Here is a 20,411-nt window from a genome sequence, read left to right as displayed (position 1 = left end):
TGCACTTTTAAAAAGATGAGCACTCTGCTTGTTATGCAATATATAAATCTTGCTTTGATAGGCATTTCCAGGTTTCAAGCTCTCATCTTCAAACACGTGAGGATGTTTGTAGAATCAGTCCTTGAAGGCACTAACAAGTTGAGCAATAGTGCTCAGCTTTCTGCAAAAAGTACTCAGACAAATTTCTGCATAGCTTCTTTGACTAGGACGTGAAAATAAAAATTCAAATTACCCATTTCATAGAACTTTACACTTGTGGGCAGTTCACTGAATTCACTTGCTCAAAATGTTTTATTTTCTCCCCCAGAGAAAGGTCTCCAGACATTTAACCCCATCCCAATCCATGGAGGTTCTGTGCCAAGGGGGCTTTCTTTTCCCCAAGGTAGATGTGGAATGTTTGTGAAAACACACATGACTACTTAGTGTAAAATTAAAACTCCCATCTGTAATCTGTTTGTACACAAAAATCCTGACTATATTGATAAGTGTATTAAAACAATCCCATTCATAAAGCATTTTAGAACTAAAAATATTCTCTGTTACATGCATTTGCCAACCTTTCATCATAAAGGGATCTTGCTAATGGTCTTTAGTTTGCTCACTTTAGGATTTTGATTTATATTTTCTTATTGTTCTGAAGGAGCCTCTCGAGAGACTGAGAGCTGGCTGCATAAAATGATGAGGCAACCTGTTTTGTAGAAAAGGGTTACTTTTATTCTGTACGTAGGTTTTATTCCATAAAGCTTTAAGTTGTCATTTTAGATTAAAATACGTGTATTTTGGTTTTTTATATACCTGCTCACCCATTTTCTATAACTGTATCCATTGCATAGTAACTAGTGTTTTTATGCCCTCCCCCAACTGATTTAGCTATTGGTCTGTGGAATTAAAAGCACTCTAATGTAGTAGTTTGTAACTAGAGAATTGTGGTTGAAAGTGTCTGACATACACAATTTAAGTACTGTGGAAGTTAACACTGTTCTTGTTTTATAAACTTACTACTGACGTTTGTACTTAGGCTTCAGCCCTCCTGCATATTTCTGACCTCAGGGATTTTTTAAAAAGAGGGCCTTTGTTAGGAAGCTATTTGAATTATGTTTTCTAAGATTAAAAGAAGCAATCTTATTAAGCATTTTTCTTTGAAAATGAATTGTATACACAGCAGGGTAGCACGGAGCAGAGAACATTGGGTGGTGTACAGTAGTAGATGCATAAAGAGGTTTATGTGCAGCAGGTATGTTTGAAATTTATAGACAGGACAGTGATTCTTCTTGATCTTTAAAAACTTTCAGTTTGACAGAGCAATAAGAACTTTTGTGGGAGTGAGCACTTTTGATTCACTTGAGTTTTCTAGCTTTCATCTTACTCTTCCTGGTGAAGCTATAAAAAATGATCAGAGCAGCATACAGAAACATCCGTTCAGGAAAAACCTGTTTATTCAGTGCCTTGTTAATTCAGCGGTTACTGGATTGGGAGTTGGAAGACACCCCTTACTGGGAGGGCTGGGTGGGGTGTATATAGCAACTGAGTTAAGCTTCATCATTCTACTTCAGTATGAAATAAAAATGTGGAATTCATGTCCAGTGCCTAAGGCTACCAAGACACTTGGCTAAGTGTTAGGGACTCCTGGATATAGAGTTACTAGAAACTATAAAGGCAAACATAAAAAAACAAAACAAAACAGGCTTTGGTTTATAATAGTAAATATTTACTTTATAGCTCTGACACAAATTATTTAAATTATGGGAACTAGGACAAGTTTTCAGAAAGCTTCAAACCTCCAAAGCACATAGAATGAATAGGAATTAGAGGCGATCTTTCTACAACTGTAGTATGCAGCAATTCTGCAAAGGAAGGTTCTCCAAAGAACTAAGCAATATATATTGAATAGAATTGATAGTAAAGTATGATATATGCAACTATGCTTGCCCCATAAATACTGCTTAATCATCTTCAATAAATTGCTTAAATCAACAGTTTACTTTGCATCATTATAGATGCCTGACTCTTCAAAAAATTCACATTTTGTAATATTAGGCACAGCCTTTGCTACAAGCAAATTGTCACACCCAGGCAGGCTTTGATTTTATACTGTTTGGCTTTCATGGCATTGGCAGACTATGGTTGTGATTGCCTCATCTTGGGAAGCATTGAATAGAAACTCTCGGTTTCTGGAGTCTTAGTTTGTCAGGTGATACTGATGGCATGGGTACAGATTAAATGTAGTTAGGCCTGTACGTCAGTGGTTGAATTCAGATCAACTGTCTGTGAAGCTTAGGAGAATTTAGATCTAAGTTTTGGTGAACATTCTCTTCCATGGCATTAAGCTTTCATGTTCAACTTCCAGTGCATATAGTATCACAATAGGTGCGATACATAATTTATCCTAAGTGTGTTGATTCTGTATTGGGTCCCTTTGGACTTCAAGAAGGGAAGAAGATGGATCTTATGGAATCTGAATTGTATGACTTAATGGTTTCCTACTTATAAGCATCTCCATTTTAAACTTTGTCCTTACATAGTACCTGTCAACCATAGATTTCAAAGTACTTAAAATATTCTTTACAGATAGATGTGGGGAGAACACGGGGCACAGAGGTTAAGTGACTTGCGCAAATTCACATGAGTCAATAGCAGAGTTGAGACTAGAATCCGGGAGTTCATCTCTCAATCCTTAACCACTTGTATGTATTTTGAAATTATTTCTAGGCAGCATGAAGGAAACAGACCAGCAATTCCATTTCCTTTTTAGAGTGATTTGGTCAGACCTTTGCATAAAGTTCACTGTTATGGAAATCAGCTCTATATTAATTGGGTGTGGCCTGCTAAATATTACCTTTATATAATTAGTCTTCTAAGCAATGCTGTTTTTATATAAATTCCACTATTTCTTACAGCATGTAAATGTTGATAATATCTTAAAAGCAGCCTTTTGTATTGGGCCTATAATTTGATGCTCATTAGGATCTTGTTTCTCAAAGTCCTCTTTTGCCAAAGGTAAATGTGCTTGTCCTTTGAGAGCCCTCTTACAAAGCAAAAGTTCAGATACCCAAATACAAATTCTTGAAATGCAAAGTTCTTCTTGTGATCAGCTTAGGTAAGCAATGTCAGCCACCAGCGAAAATGTCTATAGCTATATAGACATTTTACTTTCTTTTGGGTGATCATTATCCCTATATCCCATTCTTTCTCATTCATATATTTATTACACACAGATCACTAGTAGGATTCCCCTGGGGCCACTGCCAATGTCACTCAGTGAATTGGGCCATTTAGAAAACAACACCATGCTGTGGGATAAATCTCCCTACCCACTGTATGCTTGAAAGAAGAACTACACTCATTTTTGCTGATTACAGCGTAGTGAAAATTCATATGCTTCTCAAAGACCAACTTTTCCCCATATTTGGTTACCGAGTTAAAAATCAGAGCTTTTAATATTTATATGTTACAGCAGTAATGTTAAAGCAGTATTCAGTGTGTAGTTACATGTCTCTTTGGCAAGATGGCCACTAATGCTAGTCTCAGATGTTAATTTTTATCATTTTCAGATAAAGTACTTGTTGGTTTGTTGACCACCATGTGAACTTTTAGAACACAGCAGTGAGCAAAACTGGTGCTGTTTTCTTTTAAGTAATTCAGGAGCAAATATCTTACATTAATAGAGATTCTACTAAAAGTAAAAATGTGTTCATGGTGCTTGTCTCTCTTCAGGCCATTGTACTATCCTGATGCTTAGCCTGGCAAATTGTTAATGAACCTCTCTGCGCGGTGAACCAAATTTGCTGATTTAAACACTGCAAGCTCACTGAAATTGATGTTTCAGGGTAGTCAGCACAGATTTAGGTCTGTATTCAGGAATCTGGGAGCCCTGTGATATCTGTACTTTTCAGAATAGGCACCATCTACAATTGATTGAATAAACCAAGTACTGGGATTCACCCAGTAGTTCCAAAAAGTAAGTAAACCAATAAAATATTTGCTCTATCCACTTCAGGAATAGATCTGCTTTTCTGGTTTTATGCCTTGTTGCTCCCATCTGGGTTCAAGGTGCTTTGGGTATTTCTAGGCTAGTCTATCCTACCCAATGTAAATAATACATAATACAGGGTGGACAAAATGCTTATAATTGTGCAAACTGGCGAATGACATGCTGCGTTTTGAATGTCTTACAGGTGATTGAGAAGCCGTGCTGAAAGGGAATTGCAATTAAATAGCACTCAGGACACATGGCTTGCTGTTGTGAGAGTGTCATGATATTAATAGGGACATAGTCTGCTTAAATTCTGCAATTGGACAATAGCATCAGATGTCATGAAATAAAGTATTTGTACTGGGCTTGCCACCATAGTGACTGAGCAACTTAGAAAGGTTATGATAACTAGAGTAGGGTATTGGTCTAGCTTCTACTTTTTCACTAATAAGTGGTGCTTTGTGGCAGGCACATGATGCTACTAAGATGCATATTAACTTGGTTTGTGGTCTTTTAATGAATGCCCTCAATAAGCAGGGACCCTGAGGAGCAAACTTTTTCAAATGTCCCAGTAGCAAGTCTTGTGTTTTCCCAGGATTGAGGCTGAGGCAACTCAGTGCCTCAAGCTGACTACGCCATTAGGCATTCCCTCAAGCCTGAGAAAAAACTTGCTTATCAGTTGTATATTGAGAATGCTCTAGATTGTTTAGAAATCTCATCATATCATATGACTGAATGAGGAGGATAAGGGCCTCTTGGTAATTCAGCATTTTGTATCACCCAGACTCTTTTATCATCTAGGAACGACTGGAACCACGAGAGGGTGGCGAGGATGAGGCTCTGAATGTTTTAGAAACATCTGCACCCTTCCATTGTGAATGATCCATTAATGGTGGCTACCAATGGGAACACTGCCACGTAACTTTATTTGGTAATCAAGATGAGCATGGTTTAGAACTGCGGGTGGGTAACCTTGGGAAGCTGAGCTTATAAGACATGGATATCCTCATTAAAAAATCATGTCTCATAAAGGGGGAGAATAAATGGGGCATGTCATTAAAAATGGAAGAGGTAGAAAGTGAGCGGGCTCAGGGAAAATTTCCATTAAAGAATCTAGTTGTCCCTTTGAGGGAATTTCCAGTTTATTCCCTGTTTCTTCTCCCTTATATATGATTAAATACTGCCTCTGTTCTGAATGCCAAACACTGCCCCCCCCCCACACACACTCACATTCCAGTTGATGAATGCAAATCCCTCTCTGTGACATTCAATAATATAACTTAATCTCAGCACAACACTAAAAATTTAGGGGAGAGAAGTTATTTTGGGGCTGACCCTACAGTTTGTTGGCAGCATTGCATGCAAAATACCATACAGAAGCTGCCTGGCAGTATTCTTCTCATTAAATGTTTGCCAGATAACTGAGATGTCATTGACAGTGTGGCTGCTGAAGGGTCTGCAAGCTCCTGAAATGCCATGCTCCCCCTGTTGTGAGATAGGAGCAGTGGCAGATGCACACAAGTTGAAGTTTCCAGCTGCTTCAATGTTGGTGAGGCCGAGTTCTAGATCTATTGCTAAAGAGAGATTCAAAACACAAAATAAGGTACAGAACAGAAAGAAATACGTTGGGAGAAATGTTGAGAGATTGGAAAGTGCTACAATATCTTTAAAAACAAAAACAGCCTCCCCCCCAAAACAAACAAACAAAACCCCCCCCACAAAAAGAAAAAACAGTCCTGGATGGAAGCAATACAGACACTTTGAAAGTTTAGAGACATTGTCTGCCTTTATTCATTTCTGACTTGCATGGATTATACCTATTCCCATTCAAGTCAATAAGGATAAGGAACACCTTTTTACCTCTGTAAACTATTCAAATTGATTTAATTGAAATGTAAGGCTTATCTACACTTTCAGTGCTGCAGTGGCACAATTGCACCCGTGCAACTGCACTGCTGTAGTGCTTAGTGAAGAGGCTATCTATGCTGACGGGAAAGCTTTTCCTGTTGGCCTAGGTACTCCTCGTCCCCGAGAGGGAGAAGAGCTGGGAGAAGCCCACCTGATGACATGGCGCTGTCTACACCAAGAGTTAGGTCAGTGTAACTGTCACTCACGGGTGTGGATTTTCTACACCGTAGAGTGATGTAATTATACCAACATAAGTTTATAGTGCAGACCAGAGCTTGGAGTTGTTAAAATTCTAACTAGACTTTGAAATCTATAGGAACCAGGGACAAAAATATCAAATCAAGAAACTAAAAGTACCAGTGAAGAAAGAAACAAGTAGGAGAAGAAACAAATGTGAAGCTGGAGGGAAAAAGTGTAAGGAACCAAATGTTCCTAAACTAGTATTTTTTTGGTAGATACGTGTGCTCTCTTGTTATACAGGTTAGTGAGAAAATAAAACTCTGAAAAGATGGGGCAGATACACGGCAAATTGAATTTTGGCCATATTAGTATGGTAAATGTTTCTGTCCTGTTAGTGACTGGAGTACAGCTAACTTCACCTTTTTGCCATACTTTCTCTAAGGGTCACCTACATGCTACTGTAATGAGCTGCCTCTGGAGAAGAGTACTTGAACCATTCTGTGGCAGCAACACACAAGGTTGTGGGTTTTGGGGGTGTGTTTTATTTTGAAGGGGAAGTGAAAAATAAGTTCTCAGTTAAAATGACTATTTCGTTTTTGGTAGGAATGTGACTTACTAAATAGGAATTAGGCTAAGACGCCAGAGCCAGCCACTTCTACTCTTAAAATACCACGGAGTATTTAATGCCCACAAATGGCCGTGACCAGTTTCTCATTTAAAGATTGACTCTCCTGCAATACAGTGCCCAGCCAAAATGGCAGCAGTATTTCAATATTGAGGCAAATGAAAGTATCCGTTATTGAATATACAGCACTGTTTTATGCAGTTTTTTTAAACTTCTCATCCAAATACTGAGCAAATCTGGCTCTACTTTCTTTGCAAAATTACAGCTTTGCATCTAGATGTAGAGAGAAACTAAACCCCCACATTGGTGGGTAATTGATATAGTTGTATATAAGTTTACTCTAATCTCCTATCTAGAGTTGCTTATAACTTTTCTTGTTTCTTTATGGGCAGAAACTTTCCGCTCTTGGTCTTGGTTTTGGGTTAAAGGAGAATCTCTCTTGGAAAATGAACAAAATATAACACCTGGGATTAGAGGTGGTCTCCTTTTTGAATACAGAAATTAAATGCAATGTCTGTTAATGCAGTTCTACTTGCCTGTTTCCTTGGGAGAGGGTGGTTGTGGGGAAACTTTTTTCAGTGATGACTAAATTATTTCATCATGGGGCAATATATGTTGTGCCTGGACTAGTGAACACTTGTAATTTTGCAAGACTCTATTATTGAAACATGAAAGTTAAATATAGACACTAAAATCAAGAAATTGAGAACCATAATGCTTGGCCAAAGTGTTTGGGGTTGGTTTGGTACTAAGTTAATGCAATACATTACTTTTAACTTGCATAACCAGATAGGTGGCTTTGACAGACATGTGTGAACTTTGATCTTCTCTTCAGTTGAGCATTGGCTGTTTTAGTCAAGAAAGGGTGACCTCTGAAATATGCTAAAGGATGATGCTAAGGAGAAATCCTTGGTAAATTTACTTCAAATGGATCAAGATGATGTGATGGTAATGTATACAAGTCAACTTGTCTCTAAAGTTTGTCTAGTGCTTTGTTTTTAAGTGTTCATTTAAAATTGCTAAGTTCTGGGTATAGAGAGTGAAATTTTAAAGTACAAAATGTTAACTTTTTACCAAAAAACGAGGCTGTTTGGAGTAAATGGGAATATTTGCAGTAAATGGAATTCTGTGAACTTCAGTTTTAATTGTGCAGACTCTGAAATGACTGATAACTGTATAACACTGGATTAACATCCATTGTATTGTAATGGCAGAGTTTAAATTGGTAAGTGCTTTCCTTAACAAGGATGCTTTCCTGAACTGGGGCCTTAATTTGCAATTCGTTTCATTGCTTCAAACAGGATTTATTTGAGGGTGGAGAGTATTAAACTTGGCAAATAAAGTTTTTGGAGTAGTTCAGCCTCCAGACTTGAGCTGGCCTGAAAACGTCAATGGAAACTAAATTGATGAAAAAGGAAAACAAACTTTTGTGTGTCATTTGTTTTTCAATTTTCTAGCCAACTCTAAAATATACCTGAACACTCCTATCTTACATTACTTTTCTTTCTTAAAACAAACATAAAGCAACCCAAATTTTCTTGGCCTCTTAACAGTATCAGTTCTGACTGTATTTCTATGGCTGGCAAAAATAAATGTTCAATGTCAGTACGATAAACGTATCTTTTTTTTTTTTTTTTTAAAGAGAGAGATTGCTTTGCAGTGAGTTTCAATAGAGGCTGTCTCATTTTAGTTGTTTTAAAAACTACTTATTGCAATGAGGCTTTTTTAGGAGTAAAACTGTACTTTCATTTGTTTTCAGATATTTTGTTCATGGTGTTGCTAATGCAAAACTGAAACTTCAGATATGAATTTACTGTTACTCAATAAAAGCCCAAGAGTCTTGTAGTTTTACTTAAACATATACGATGAAATTATATTTAAATTCTGATCTAATGACATAGGGTGGAGTTGAAGCTTCTGCATATTTGAGGTAACCTTGGATAGCATTTTGCTGTCTAAATTGGCTTTGTTTGTGTTTACTTACAGGATCGCGCAAGAACTTTTGACATGCATTCTCTGGAGAACTCGCTGATTGACATAATGAGAGCTGAAAATGATTCACTGAAAGGTAAATTTAGAAGGCAACCGTTTCCTGCAGTAAATAATTAGGATGATGTGCTTGGGCAGGATACAAAACTTGTCTTTTGTTAGAACAACTAAGTATCATTTGCATATTGCATGCTGGTCAACTCATCTAGGCCTCATTTTCCTTCTCTGTCAAGAGACGAAGGTATCAGTGCACATGAGCACCTGTGTGTGTCTAATGTCTTGATTAAGGACACTACGAAATGGAAGCACAAGGCATTCTTTTGTGTAATAAGTGGCTTGAATAGTGTTGATTTTTTTTTTAAACACGCAGCATGGTAAAAATTAAATTCCCAGTTTCTGGAATCTTATTCAGATAGGTAAAGCATACCAACTTACTTGACAGTGTTTTCCCTCTTCAGCCACATATGCACTTCTATGTCTGCAAAAATACATCTTCGGTACTTATTTAACTAACCCAGTGTCTAATATGACTACTAAGCTATTTCATCACAACTCTGTCTCAAGTATGCTTTCCATTGACTATGCCACACACTTGCGTAATTGTGTCCATTTCCCTTTTGAATTATAAGGTTCTCCTGATGCAATACTTTCTCCAGAATAAAGATTGAACATTCTTGTGCTGTCTCTCAGGAACGAGAGATGCTTAAATATATAGGAGAAGTATACTTTGCAAGTGAAAGATTTAAAAAGAAATGAGTTTTAAGCTTCCCAATGAAAGTGTTCTGAAAATATCGACTAAAGAAATAACTGTCTTCTGAAACTGCTTTTAATACACATAGGTTTTACATTAATATATTGCTTAATAGAAGTAGTACATGCTATAAAACCCTGAAGTTTAGTTCATTGCAGGTCAGTGCTAAACACTAATCTTACAATTTCAGTCTCAGGGTTACAGTTGTCTGAGTACTTATTTATTCACTTCAAGGTTTTTTCTCATTTTTTGTTATTGACCTGAGGCCACTAAAACAGATTTATGGTAGTCTTTAAAAATAAATTTCCCCTAAACCAAGGTTTGTGTTATTAATTAAAGTGACTTGCATTTTAGTAGTGCTTCTCATCTAGTACAATCCCGAAGTACTTAACAGATGTATACTAAAAGTTCATGCATCCAGCTCTGGGGTGAAATGCAGCTACATGACAATTTAGTGCAGGAAATAACTTTCCAACTGAAACTGCAAGGGAGTTCTAAGTAGACAAAACTTCCACTGAGTTTAAAAATAAAAACAAAAAACTTTCCCTGTGGGGAGAAGGGTACCAGTGCCATTGGCTCTTTAGTAAGGTTGCCAATTTGGGCTGGATGTATTCCTGGAGGTTTCATTACATGACATAATCTTCAATTAAACATTAATCTTTAATTCCTGGAGACTCCAGGACAATCCTTGAGGTTTGCTACTGTTTAATAACAGCAAGTTGTAAGGGCCTTATTTTTTTTGTTTTTGTTTTTTCCCCCCACATGCCATCAGAGCACAGTACCCTGTGTATACCTTAGCATCATAATGGAGCCTTAGTTCAATACTGAGTCAAAAGTCGAGTCCCACTTAAATTAAGTATCTGGAATTTGCTTGGAGGCCTTTCATCCAGCTATGAGGCGGGCCCAATCCAGCTTTTAGCTGATTAAATCTGACAAGCTCACGGTGATGTGTCTGCAGACCAAACTGAGCTTTTAAGAAAAAATAGAGTTTTCTAACAAAGTAAGGTTGCTATATTGTCATGTTCAGTAATTAAGGGCAGTTTTATACAGTACTGTGATTGGTTTAACTGCTCTGAAAAAGTCCTTTGGTTTTCAAATGGTTCTTTACTTTAAAAGTGAAAAGTATTCAAAGAGTGGAATAAATGTCAGCAAAGAATAGTGTATATTTCTGAGGCATACTAATTCTTGCTTGAGCTTGATTTGTTAATCCCCAGTGCACAATCTATATTTGGTATAAAGCTCTGTATTGTTGCATAATCAGAACACAGCAACATCAATCAGATATTATTCAGGGAAATTTTCTACTGTATTTTCGTTAGGTGCTTGACATACATTGACATATATTACTCTAAACTATAATATTCTTTTTGGATGTTTTAAGGTTAATAGCCATAAAAATATACTTGCCTTAACAATGCTTCCATTTTGAAGTAGTACTTCCTGGGCTATGTTTTTAAGTTACTTACATGAAATTTGTGGTACATAAATCCCTGTTCTCTGCTATTATAGCTTAGCAGGCTTGTGCAGTGGTTTATTTGCTGTAATATTTTAAGGAATGTGCCTTTAAAAAAAAACAGAACTAGCTTGAATAATGTTTAAAAGAATCAGCAGAAGGTAAGAATCTTAAAATATGCTGACTTGTGGTTGTCATTTTATAGTCTTGCTGTCCTTTTTTAATACCTGCAGTTATGTAAGTTGATCCATAAAAATAGTTATGAAGTTTGTTTTTGTATGGGTTACTTTTCATGGGCAGTGTTTTTAAACTAATTTGGATTGGCCTTCCATGTGAGGTGATGGAAGTTCCATTGCTTGAGACTTTAAAAATAGACTGGACAGAGCACTAGAAAACATACTGTAGGAAACAATCTGGGATTGGCAGGGAGATGGACCAGATGATCTAATAGGTCTCGTTGCTAACTTCTGACTCTTTGATAAAATTTAACAATGACTTGCATGTCAGTATTCTAAATCAGGTTACTTCTTCCTTTCATAGCACGCTGCACTCCGGAAATAAGGAAAAATATTAAAATACACCAAGTGAGCCTTTTAAAGTCTTCAGACTAATTCAGAACTGGGGGGGGAAATATGTTTAGGGATTGGGAATCATACTGTTGGGACCATTGTCTCTTAAGGTTTTGACAGAAACGCCTGTATGTTTAAGTGATGGCCTGACTTAATATTGGGATGTACAGAATAGTGGTAGTTTTTTGATTTGGCAGTCTAAAGCATAACAATCAGAAAAACTAAACAAAAAATCTATATTCTCTGTTATGACTACTTAGTGATTGAGTCTTACATTTACTAATCTTGGGTTTCTTTATGAATAAGTGTAACAATTGTTCTTTGCTTGTGATATTAAGCATACAAACAAAGCAATGCTTTGGTTTTTTGGTGGATCCTCAAAGCATTTTGAAAATAGCATTGATTCACTGTTAGATTCAGTGTTAAAATCCTGATGAGATTTTGTAAATTGTGATAAAGAATATTTTTATTTGTGGCTGTTTCATTTTTTCTTCCCTCGAATCCTATCCCCATTTCCTTTCCTGAACAGCTGCCATTTCAGTATGTTATTTTTATCCACGAGAGTGAGCGTGCTGACTTCTGCATAGCCAATGACAATCTGCAGAAGCCTTTCCCTAGAGACTAATTGCATCTTCTTTATATTGTACTCGGCCTTCAGCTGAGCCAGAGATCCAGAGACTGATTTTTGAATCTGGGTCTTCCAGATTGCAGTTTCAGCATTGGTGTAACACTAGACGGCTAACTAAATATTTCCTTCTTTCATCTAGAATGAAATGTCTTTAAATGCTGTGTAGTGGCAGACTTGCTGCTTTAGTGACTATCATGTACCTTTGTTTTTTCCAGGCTATGGGACTGGCGCTTATTGCCTGAAAGTGGTGCAAAGTGAAAGGGATTAGAGAAGCAGGCTGGCACACATGCTTCCAGCACTGCAAAGCACTGTTGTAAAAGAGTCTGTGTAGAAACAGCCAAAGGAAAAGATGTGAATCCGCTCTAAAGCTGCACGAGAGATACATGGGAAAAATTAGGCTAAAGATGGCTAGGGTGAGAAAAAGCTAGGTTTTGGATAGAGTAGACTAAAACTGAAAAGAATTGGGTGCATGAGGGCGGACGGGGAGGTAGATTGCCTGAAAATCGGAGAGGAGCAAGGCAACCTGATGAAAATGGAATTCAAAGACCTGATGTTTCTCAAAATGGTTTACTTTGAGTTAACTGCTACATGTAGTAATATTTCTAGAACAATCATAGCCTCTTCAAGTCCTGAAAAACTACTAGATTTTTAAAAAATGGGTGACGATCCATAATGATCCTATCGAAAAGATATTTGTGTCAAAAGGTTGGGATGACTTGTGCAAAGATTTTTCTGAATGCTTGGGAAGGAAGAAATTAACAGGCATTTTCTTGTGCGGTGTTTGGAATGTGGTTTGTTTTTGTGACATCCTATCTGGCTCCTCAAATATATATATTCAGATAATTGTTGACACAGAGTCATGTGTTAATAATCGCACAATGGTCCCTAATCCTGATTGAAGCCTATAGATGCCACAGTAATAACAAAAACTAATAATAATATATAAGGCTGTAGTTCTGGCCAGATAAGTGAGTGACCATGCATAATCGGTAAAAAACCTAAGGTTTGATTTTTGTCAGCATCCTAAAGGGATCTACAAAAACAGAAGTATACATATTTTTATACTGAGCAGGGATGTTAAACTTAGTAGCCAAAAACAACTCCTCCTTTCCTCCCTTGTTTTGCTTTGGGAGTGCTACACAGTACCCTTCTGGGATCCTAAGGGTACTCAGACCCATGCGTTAAGACCTGCACTTTAATATAGCTTTATAATCAGTGAAGCCTTTTGTATTCTCTATTAGTTTGGGTGAAAGAGGAGCTGCAATTTTGCCTGTCAATTTTTTATAAAAAAGCTGAACTGATGATCCAATCTTTGCACCCTCTTCTTTGCACCCTCTTCTCTGAGCAATTTATAGAAAAAAGATCATTACTCATTTGAAACTGAAATACATAGAACTTAATTTGTGAAATGCTGAAAAACTAACTGCCTCTTCCCCTCGTTGTGTTGTACGCTGGCCCAATTTGTCCTAACCATGATTAGGAAGTACTTGTGAGTTATGCATTAAATGACTGCAGCTTGTAGTCACTGGTGGTCATCCTGCAAGTTCACTTTGTCATAATTAAAATGAAGAACCCATTGGATTTCTGAGTTAATTGGTAGTATAATTTAGATTACAAGCAGATGAATTATTCCATTTTAAAATGGAAGTGAATGTAATACCTATAAGTTAGGGTCTAATAGACGAGTTAAGAAACCTGCTAGACCTGACACTACATTGGTTTCCCCTCACCATGGCTCTGCCAATCCTGACCTGGGAACAAAGGATTCCAGTCCTATAATTGTTCATTGCAAATGGGTTAGGATGCTACTGCCAGACTCTTCATTTGTGACAGTCAAGGATTTGTACTCTTGCCAAATGTTGTTAATGTACTAACTCATCATTTGACCTAGTCCTTGAATTATTTACAAGCCTTTATTTTAAGCCCTTCTAGCTATTTCTAGTTTACAACATGTTTATTTCTACAACTTGTGTGGGTGTGTACATATTATATGTACATATATATAAAATGCCGTGTTTTCTATACCTCTGTTGGTTCTCCCCAACCTCTCCTGTATATCTTATTGGCTCTTTCCCAGAGCCTTTATAATTTAGCTATTTTTAAATTAATCTCTTAAGTATCTTTCTGTTTGGTTTTTAACAAAATTAAACAAACAGAGACACACTAACAGAAATCAAGGCCACGTCGGAGGTTTGGTTTTAAACTAATAAAGGAAAAGTAATGACCAATCATCAGGTCTTGGCTTTCATGATTCTTATGCCTATTATCTGGCTAATTTTTGACACACTTCCATTTAAAAAACAAACCCTGAATCACCTTAGATTGTGATCATTTCACTTTTTTAAATGTGGAAGAACTCAAAATTAATGGCAAGCAGGAAGAACAGAGCAGACAGGTGGAAGAAATAATGTTAGTACTGTGGTAAATGAAAGACTAAAATGGACAGCGCAAGTACTTTTGCTTTTTGACACTGGTTTAATGTATTAATTGTTCCTGGTCCTCCATTGAGCCTGGTAGTCATGTAGGTACGACCCATATATAAAGTGCCGTAAGATTTTGAAATCAAGAGGGAATTTTTTTTGAGCTCCTAAACAGATCTGAGATGAACTTCTTAGGGCATTTTTGCAGGGTGGGGAAAAAGGAGAAGGATGACCAAACCCCGTTCCAAATTCTGCAATTTGGCCTAAGCTCGAATTATTGTAGATTAAGAAATAGGAAGACGGATGCTGGCAAGTGAATTTTTGTTTTGATGTAGCTAGCTGTCACGGAATTTGGTCTCAGTCTGAACTCGGGGTAGATTTGCATCGAAGAGATACTTAGCATGATGTACCATATGTAAAAAAAATAGAAATGGCATTGATATTAATAGTTTTAGCAAGAAAAAATTGGATATGCATCAGATCAGCTCTGGAAAAATATGCATGAGATGGGTGAAGCTCACGGTATACACTTAAAAAACAAAATAACCAAAACAAAAACACTCCCACTTTGTGAGCCTACAGTGTGTAAAGTCATTACCCTAAAATTTCTATAAAGAAATAAACTGAAAGATTACTTAGGGCTTGCTTGCTTGTCTTTCTGGAAAGTGTTCAGTCTCCTGAGCTGGCTGGATGATACCAAATACTGTGAACTGCAGGTGAGAGCACATTTTAATTCCAGAAAGAATTGAAGTAGCTTGTATAAGTGTTACAGTATCCTGAAATACAGTTTGTTATTTGAAAGCAAAGGGTTTTGTGTGTGTGGTGGTGGGAGTGGGAGGGGGCAAAGACTTGGTGGGAAGTGTAGGAAGGAAGAAAATATTTTCGACTCCCCTGCAGTTACGGCTGTTATGGTATGTCCCAAATACTTGTTTCTTTCTGTGCCTGTTCTGTTTGTGTTGCTGCTATTTTCTTAAGTGCCTGTAATACAAGGAGCAGTCCTAATTTGCGTATGAAGATTGTACAGCACAAGGTAACTTCTCTCTTGGGATGCAGGAAGAAGGTGTACTTGTGGGGTTGTGGTGTCCCATGCAGTCACTGCAATGCTTAATAATGAAACTGCAAATGTAACATTAGCCTGCTCTCTCTGGCTTGCTTTCAAACTGCTGCCAACTCAGAAGATTCCTGTTGGACCATGGGTGGGGGCCCACACGTTGGCTTGTATGTGTAATGAATAGCTCACTGTAATGCACATCCATTTTTGAAGTCCATCTTTAAAGGTGATCATTTGTTTTGTACTTCCTGGTGGCATGCCGGATTGTGGATTGCTATCATGTCAGTTTATGTAATGTAAACCTTAAGAAAAAATGGAGGAGCTTTAAAAAATGGCTGGAGTCTTGAAGTCACGTGTGAGCCCCATGATTTTTTTTTTTCATAATATAAGTCTCACTCATAACACACATGCAAAACTGGGATCTCCGACTAAACTATAAAACATACAGGAGATTAGAGAGAGGAGGTGAGTGAGGTAATAGCTCTTATTGGACCAACTTCTGTTGGTGAAAGAGGCAAGTTTTCAAGTTTACACAGAGCGCTTCTTCAAGTCAGGAGAATAGTTTAAAGGGTCATCTTCCCCATATTCTAATTTGAGACTGGAAAAAAAAAAACATTTAAGGTTAAAATTGATCTCTAATGTATGTAGTGATTACCTTTGTTTAGTACCAGCACAAAATGAGACCTTTGTCTCCAAAGAAAACAGGGCCAAATTCTGCTCTGATTTATAATGATGTAACTGTGAAGTCAGTGGAGTTAATTTACACCAATGTAGACTCAGAGTTATTATTAATATGGGGAGGGATAGCTCAGTAGTTTGAGCATTGGCCTGCTAAACCCAGGGTTGTGAGTTTAATCCTTGAGGGGGCCGCTTAGGGATCTGGGGCAAAAATCAGTACTTGGTCCTGCTAGTGAAGGCAGGGGGCTGGACTCAATGACCTTTCAAGGTCCCTTTCAGTTCTAGGAGATGGGTGTATCGCCAATTATTGTTTATATTATTTATTTTATTCCCCCCCGATGTTGGCATTTTGCCTCTGACATTCAGATTTTTGTTTGGTTTGTGCCAAATGTGTGTCCTTCATTTTCTTACCTTAATTTCTTCTTGAAATGTTGATTGGCAGCATTTGCTGTGCTGTTTTTAACAGAAATAAGTAATTTAAACTTTCTTTTTTGACTACATCTATGTTTTTAGAGCAATGGTCCTTGATAAATGCAAGTTTTAAACCAACCAGAGATTTAGTCTCATGGCAGAATGTCTCAGTGAAAGTGTTTGAGCGTTTGTTAACTTGCTGCCTCAGGATAGACCAGATTAATGACATTATGCTTTTGAGTGAGAATAACACCTGCATTTATGCCATCTGACCTAAAAATTAGGAATTAACAAATCTATACTTCAGAGCAAAAACTGATCACTATTTGAGACCTGGAAATTCCTGGCACCGCCATGGGGCATTACGGCACATCTGCCCACTGGCTTTTTGGGCTTGATCCTGCTTTCACTGATATCAGTGTAAAGACTATTGACTTAACTGGTGGAAGATCGGGTCTTATGTGTTTGTTTCACTTTCTCCTGAAGCATCTAGTATAGTTACTGTTTTACTTAAGATCCAGGGTGAAAATTAAGTGCACCTCATTGGTTTGTTCAGATATGGCATGTGTACATAATATGTAAATTCTCTTTATAATAAGAAGCATCCATTGTGATTAGTGGGAGCAGTTTTGAAAATCTTGGTTGAGATCTGGCCACTTTTAGTCAGGTCTTTTAACGTGCTGAACCATGATTTTCAAACACTTTCCTTCTGTTTTAAGGGCAAACCACGCTTTCTCCTTTTTAAGACTCTACTTAACTTCCTCTCCTATGTTTTGCCTAATCTTCTCCTGTTTCACCCATGTTTCTCTTGTGACTTCTTCCTTGATGGCCATTTCTCATTCTGGGTCATCTTTCAAGACACTCTGTAAGTTTGGAGCAGCACTCCCAAGTAATATTTGCCAGCCTCTCCTCTCTGCTTTCAAAAAAACTATCAGACCAGCTGTTTTGTAAAGAATACAAACTTTCTTCACTCATTTTTGTTGATTTTTTTCCACTTATTTCTATGCTCATTCTGCAATTCTCATCTCTTGCCTTCAGACAGTAAGCTCCTCAAGAGAGGGGCTAACATGTTTGACATGTTTTACTTACTCCACAGCATTATATACATCTGCAGTGCCATATATAAATTGGGTAGAAATAAAAAAGAAAATTAAGACTAAAACAGTTGCATCAGGTATATAGACCTGACAATGAAGAGGAAATTGCAGAAAAAAATGAAAAAAGGGACAAATATTGAGATGAGAAGATAGGACTGAGACAAAAATGCATGCGTTGCTACAATATTAGCAACGGATGTAAGAGAACAAGAGTCTGAAATATGCAAGTGGTGGGCCTGCACTTTCCTCTGTGCTCTTGTCAACTGAGGGAAAAGTCTAGGACAGGCGTCGGCAACCTACGGCACGTGTGCCGAATTTTGTTGGCGCGCGGGGCGGGCTGAGCCACTCTAGGGTTCGCACTGTTGGGCCCCTTGCCAGCTGTGGCCCCGCCACCGGTCCCACTCAGCACCTGCTGCCGGCCTGGGGGATGGAACCCCAGGCTAGACCCCAGCTGGCAGGAGCCAGCGGCCGAAACCCCAGAACTCTGGGGTTCCCACTGCTGGCCCCTTGCCCCTCGCCAGCCGGGGCCCCTCCCAGACAGGGTCCAGGCTTCCGGCCCTGCTCAGCCCTACCAGCCGCCAGTTCCACTCACCTCAGCTGCTGATCTGGGGTTCTAGCCGGTTAACAACTGATCACTCAGAAGTCTGTGTGCAGCTTAAAGTATCCAAGTACATGCCACCAGACATTGGGAAAACTCATCAAGGAAAAGCAAGGACAAGGATCACACTAAACTAATAAGATCTGCATTTTAATTTAATTTTAAATAAAGCTTCTGAAAGATTTTGAAAACCTTGTTTACTTTACATATAACAGTAGTTTGGTTATATAGTATAGACTTAGAGAGAGACCTTCTAAAAAACGATAAAATGTATTACCGGCACGTGAAGCCTTAAATTAGAGTGTATACATGAAGATTCGGCACACCACTGCTGAAAGGTTGCCGACCCCTGGTCTAGGAACACAAAGCTGAAATGGCTGCCTTGTTTCAAACTTGAGTGATGGAACATGTTGCAGGAGTGGAATTGCTGTCATAGGTGATACTGTAGATGTCAAGTCTAAACTACAGTGCTTTAGGAAAAATGAAATCCAACCCTGCAGCATTACAGAGGATTAACTAAATGACCCTCTAGAGACTCACAAGAGTCTTACCTGGAGTGCTGTGTGTAATTATTAGGACCCTACCAAATTCAAGGCCATGAAAAATGCTTCACGGACCGTGAAATCTGGTCTTTTGTGTGCTTTTACCCTATACTGTGCAGATTTCATGGGGAAGACCAGTGCATCTCAAACTAGTGGTCCTGACCCAAAAGGGGATTGCAAGGTTATTTCAGGAGAGTCACGATATTGCCACCTTTAGTTCTGCATTGTCTTCAGAGCTGGGTGGCCAGAGAGTGGCGGCTGCTGACCAAGGGCCCAGCTCTGAAGGCAGCGGCACAGAAGTAAGGATGGTGATACCATAATATGCCATGCCTTCTTTTTGCGCTGCTGCTGGCGGCGTCTCTGCATTCAGAGCTGGGCTCCTGGCCAGCAGCTGCCACCTTACCTTCAGAGCTGGGCGGCTGGATCGCCACCGCCCGCAGCAGTGCAGAAGTAATGGTAGCAGTACAATAACCATGCAACACTTCCCCCCACACACACAACTCCTTTTTGTGTCAGGACCCCTACAATTACAACACTGTGAAATTTCAGATTTTAATATCTGAAATAATTAAATTTATGTTTTTTTAAATCCTATGACCATGAAATTGACCAAAATGCGCTGGTAGGGCCCTAGTAATGATAAAATAGCAACCTTTTCCACAGTGCTTTCTCCTGATCCTATATGATAACACCTAGGGCTTGGCTACACGGGAGAGTTGCAGTGCTGGTGGTGGCTTTACAGCACTGCAACTCACTCACCGTCCACACTTGCAAGGCACATAGAGCTCTGTATCTCCCTGGCTACAGCGCTGCATGTACTCCACCTCTGCCTGGGGAATAACGACTGCAGCGCTGGTGCTGGAGTGCCAGTGTAAACCATGATTAATCTTACTACACTGTAACTGACCTCCGGAATTTTCCCATAATGCTTTTAACTAAAGAACTTTCTTTGTTTTGTTATGATGCCTCTTTGTTTTGTTGTGGACTCCCGGAGCTGCTTATCTGAAAAACAAACACAGCTACTGTTTGCTGTGAATGAGGCAGGCAGGAGGATGAATGTCCACAGCTAGTGTTTGCTTGAGGAGAGAAACAGCATGGCGGGAGGCGGGGAAGGGAGTCCGTCGGAGCAGCTGCTTATCTGGTCTGAAGGCTGTTTGCATTTAAGAGTGAATGAGGGGTCGGGGAAGTGGTCGGAATCTGCAAGGCAGGGAGCTGACAGTGTTGGCTCCAAAAATCCACTCTCTCTCTCTCCCCCACGCTTCCTGTCACACTCCACCCCACCCCCCTCTTTTGAAAAGCACGTTGCAGCCACTTGAACGCTGGGATAGCTGACCATAATGCACCACTCTCAACACCGCTGCAAATGTGGCCACACTGCAGCGCTGGTAGCTGTCAGTGTGGCCACACTCCAGCGCTTTCCCTACACAGCTGTACAAAGACCGCTTTAACTCCCAGCGCTGCACAGCTGCAAGTGTAGCCAAGCCCCTAGATAGGTCTTCACCCATTTGTACTTAACACTGTCATATAAGGTTGGCCAA

At 38.8% G+C, this 20,411-nt stretch overlaps 1 protein-coding gene across 8 annotated transcripts in view; it reads left to right on the top strand.

Annotated features, from left to right (window-relative positions):
• CPEB4 (cytoplasmic polyadenylation element binding protein 4) overlaps positions 1-20,411 on the top strand; it is a 205,063-nt gene that overhangs the window by 149,082 nt on the left and 35,570 nt on the right. For 7 of the 8 annotated variants that reach the window (XM_039484365.1, XM_039484367.1, XM_039484363.1 and 4 more), the window contains one exon: positions 8,673-8,754. In XM_039484365.1, the coding sequence (XP_039340299.1) occupies positions 8,673-8,754 (82 nt within the window). Of the gene's footprint in view, positions 1-7,436; positions 7,635-8,672; positions 8,755-20,411 lie in introns of those variants that run through there. The other variant, XM_039484362.1, reaches the window with a different exon arrangement.

The sequence above is a fragment of the Mauremys reevesii genome, linkage group 8 (assembly GCF_016161935.1).
Source record: "Mauremys reevesii isolate NIE-2019 linkage group 8, ASM1616193v1, whole genome shotgun sequence".
In the NCBI taxonomy this organism is placed as follows: domain Eukaryota; kingdom Metazoa; phylum Chordata; order Testudines; family Geoemydidae; genus Mauremys; species Mauremys reevesii.
Note: the sequence above shows the minus strand (reverse complement) of the source record. Positions and strands in the feature narration are given on the sequence as shown.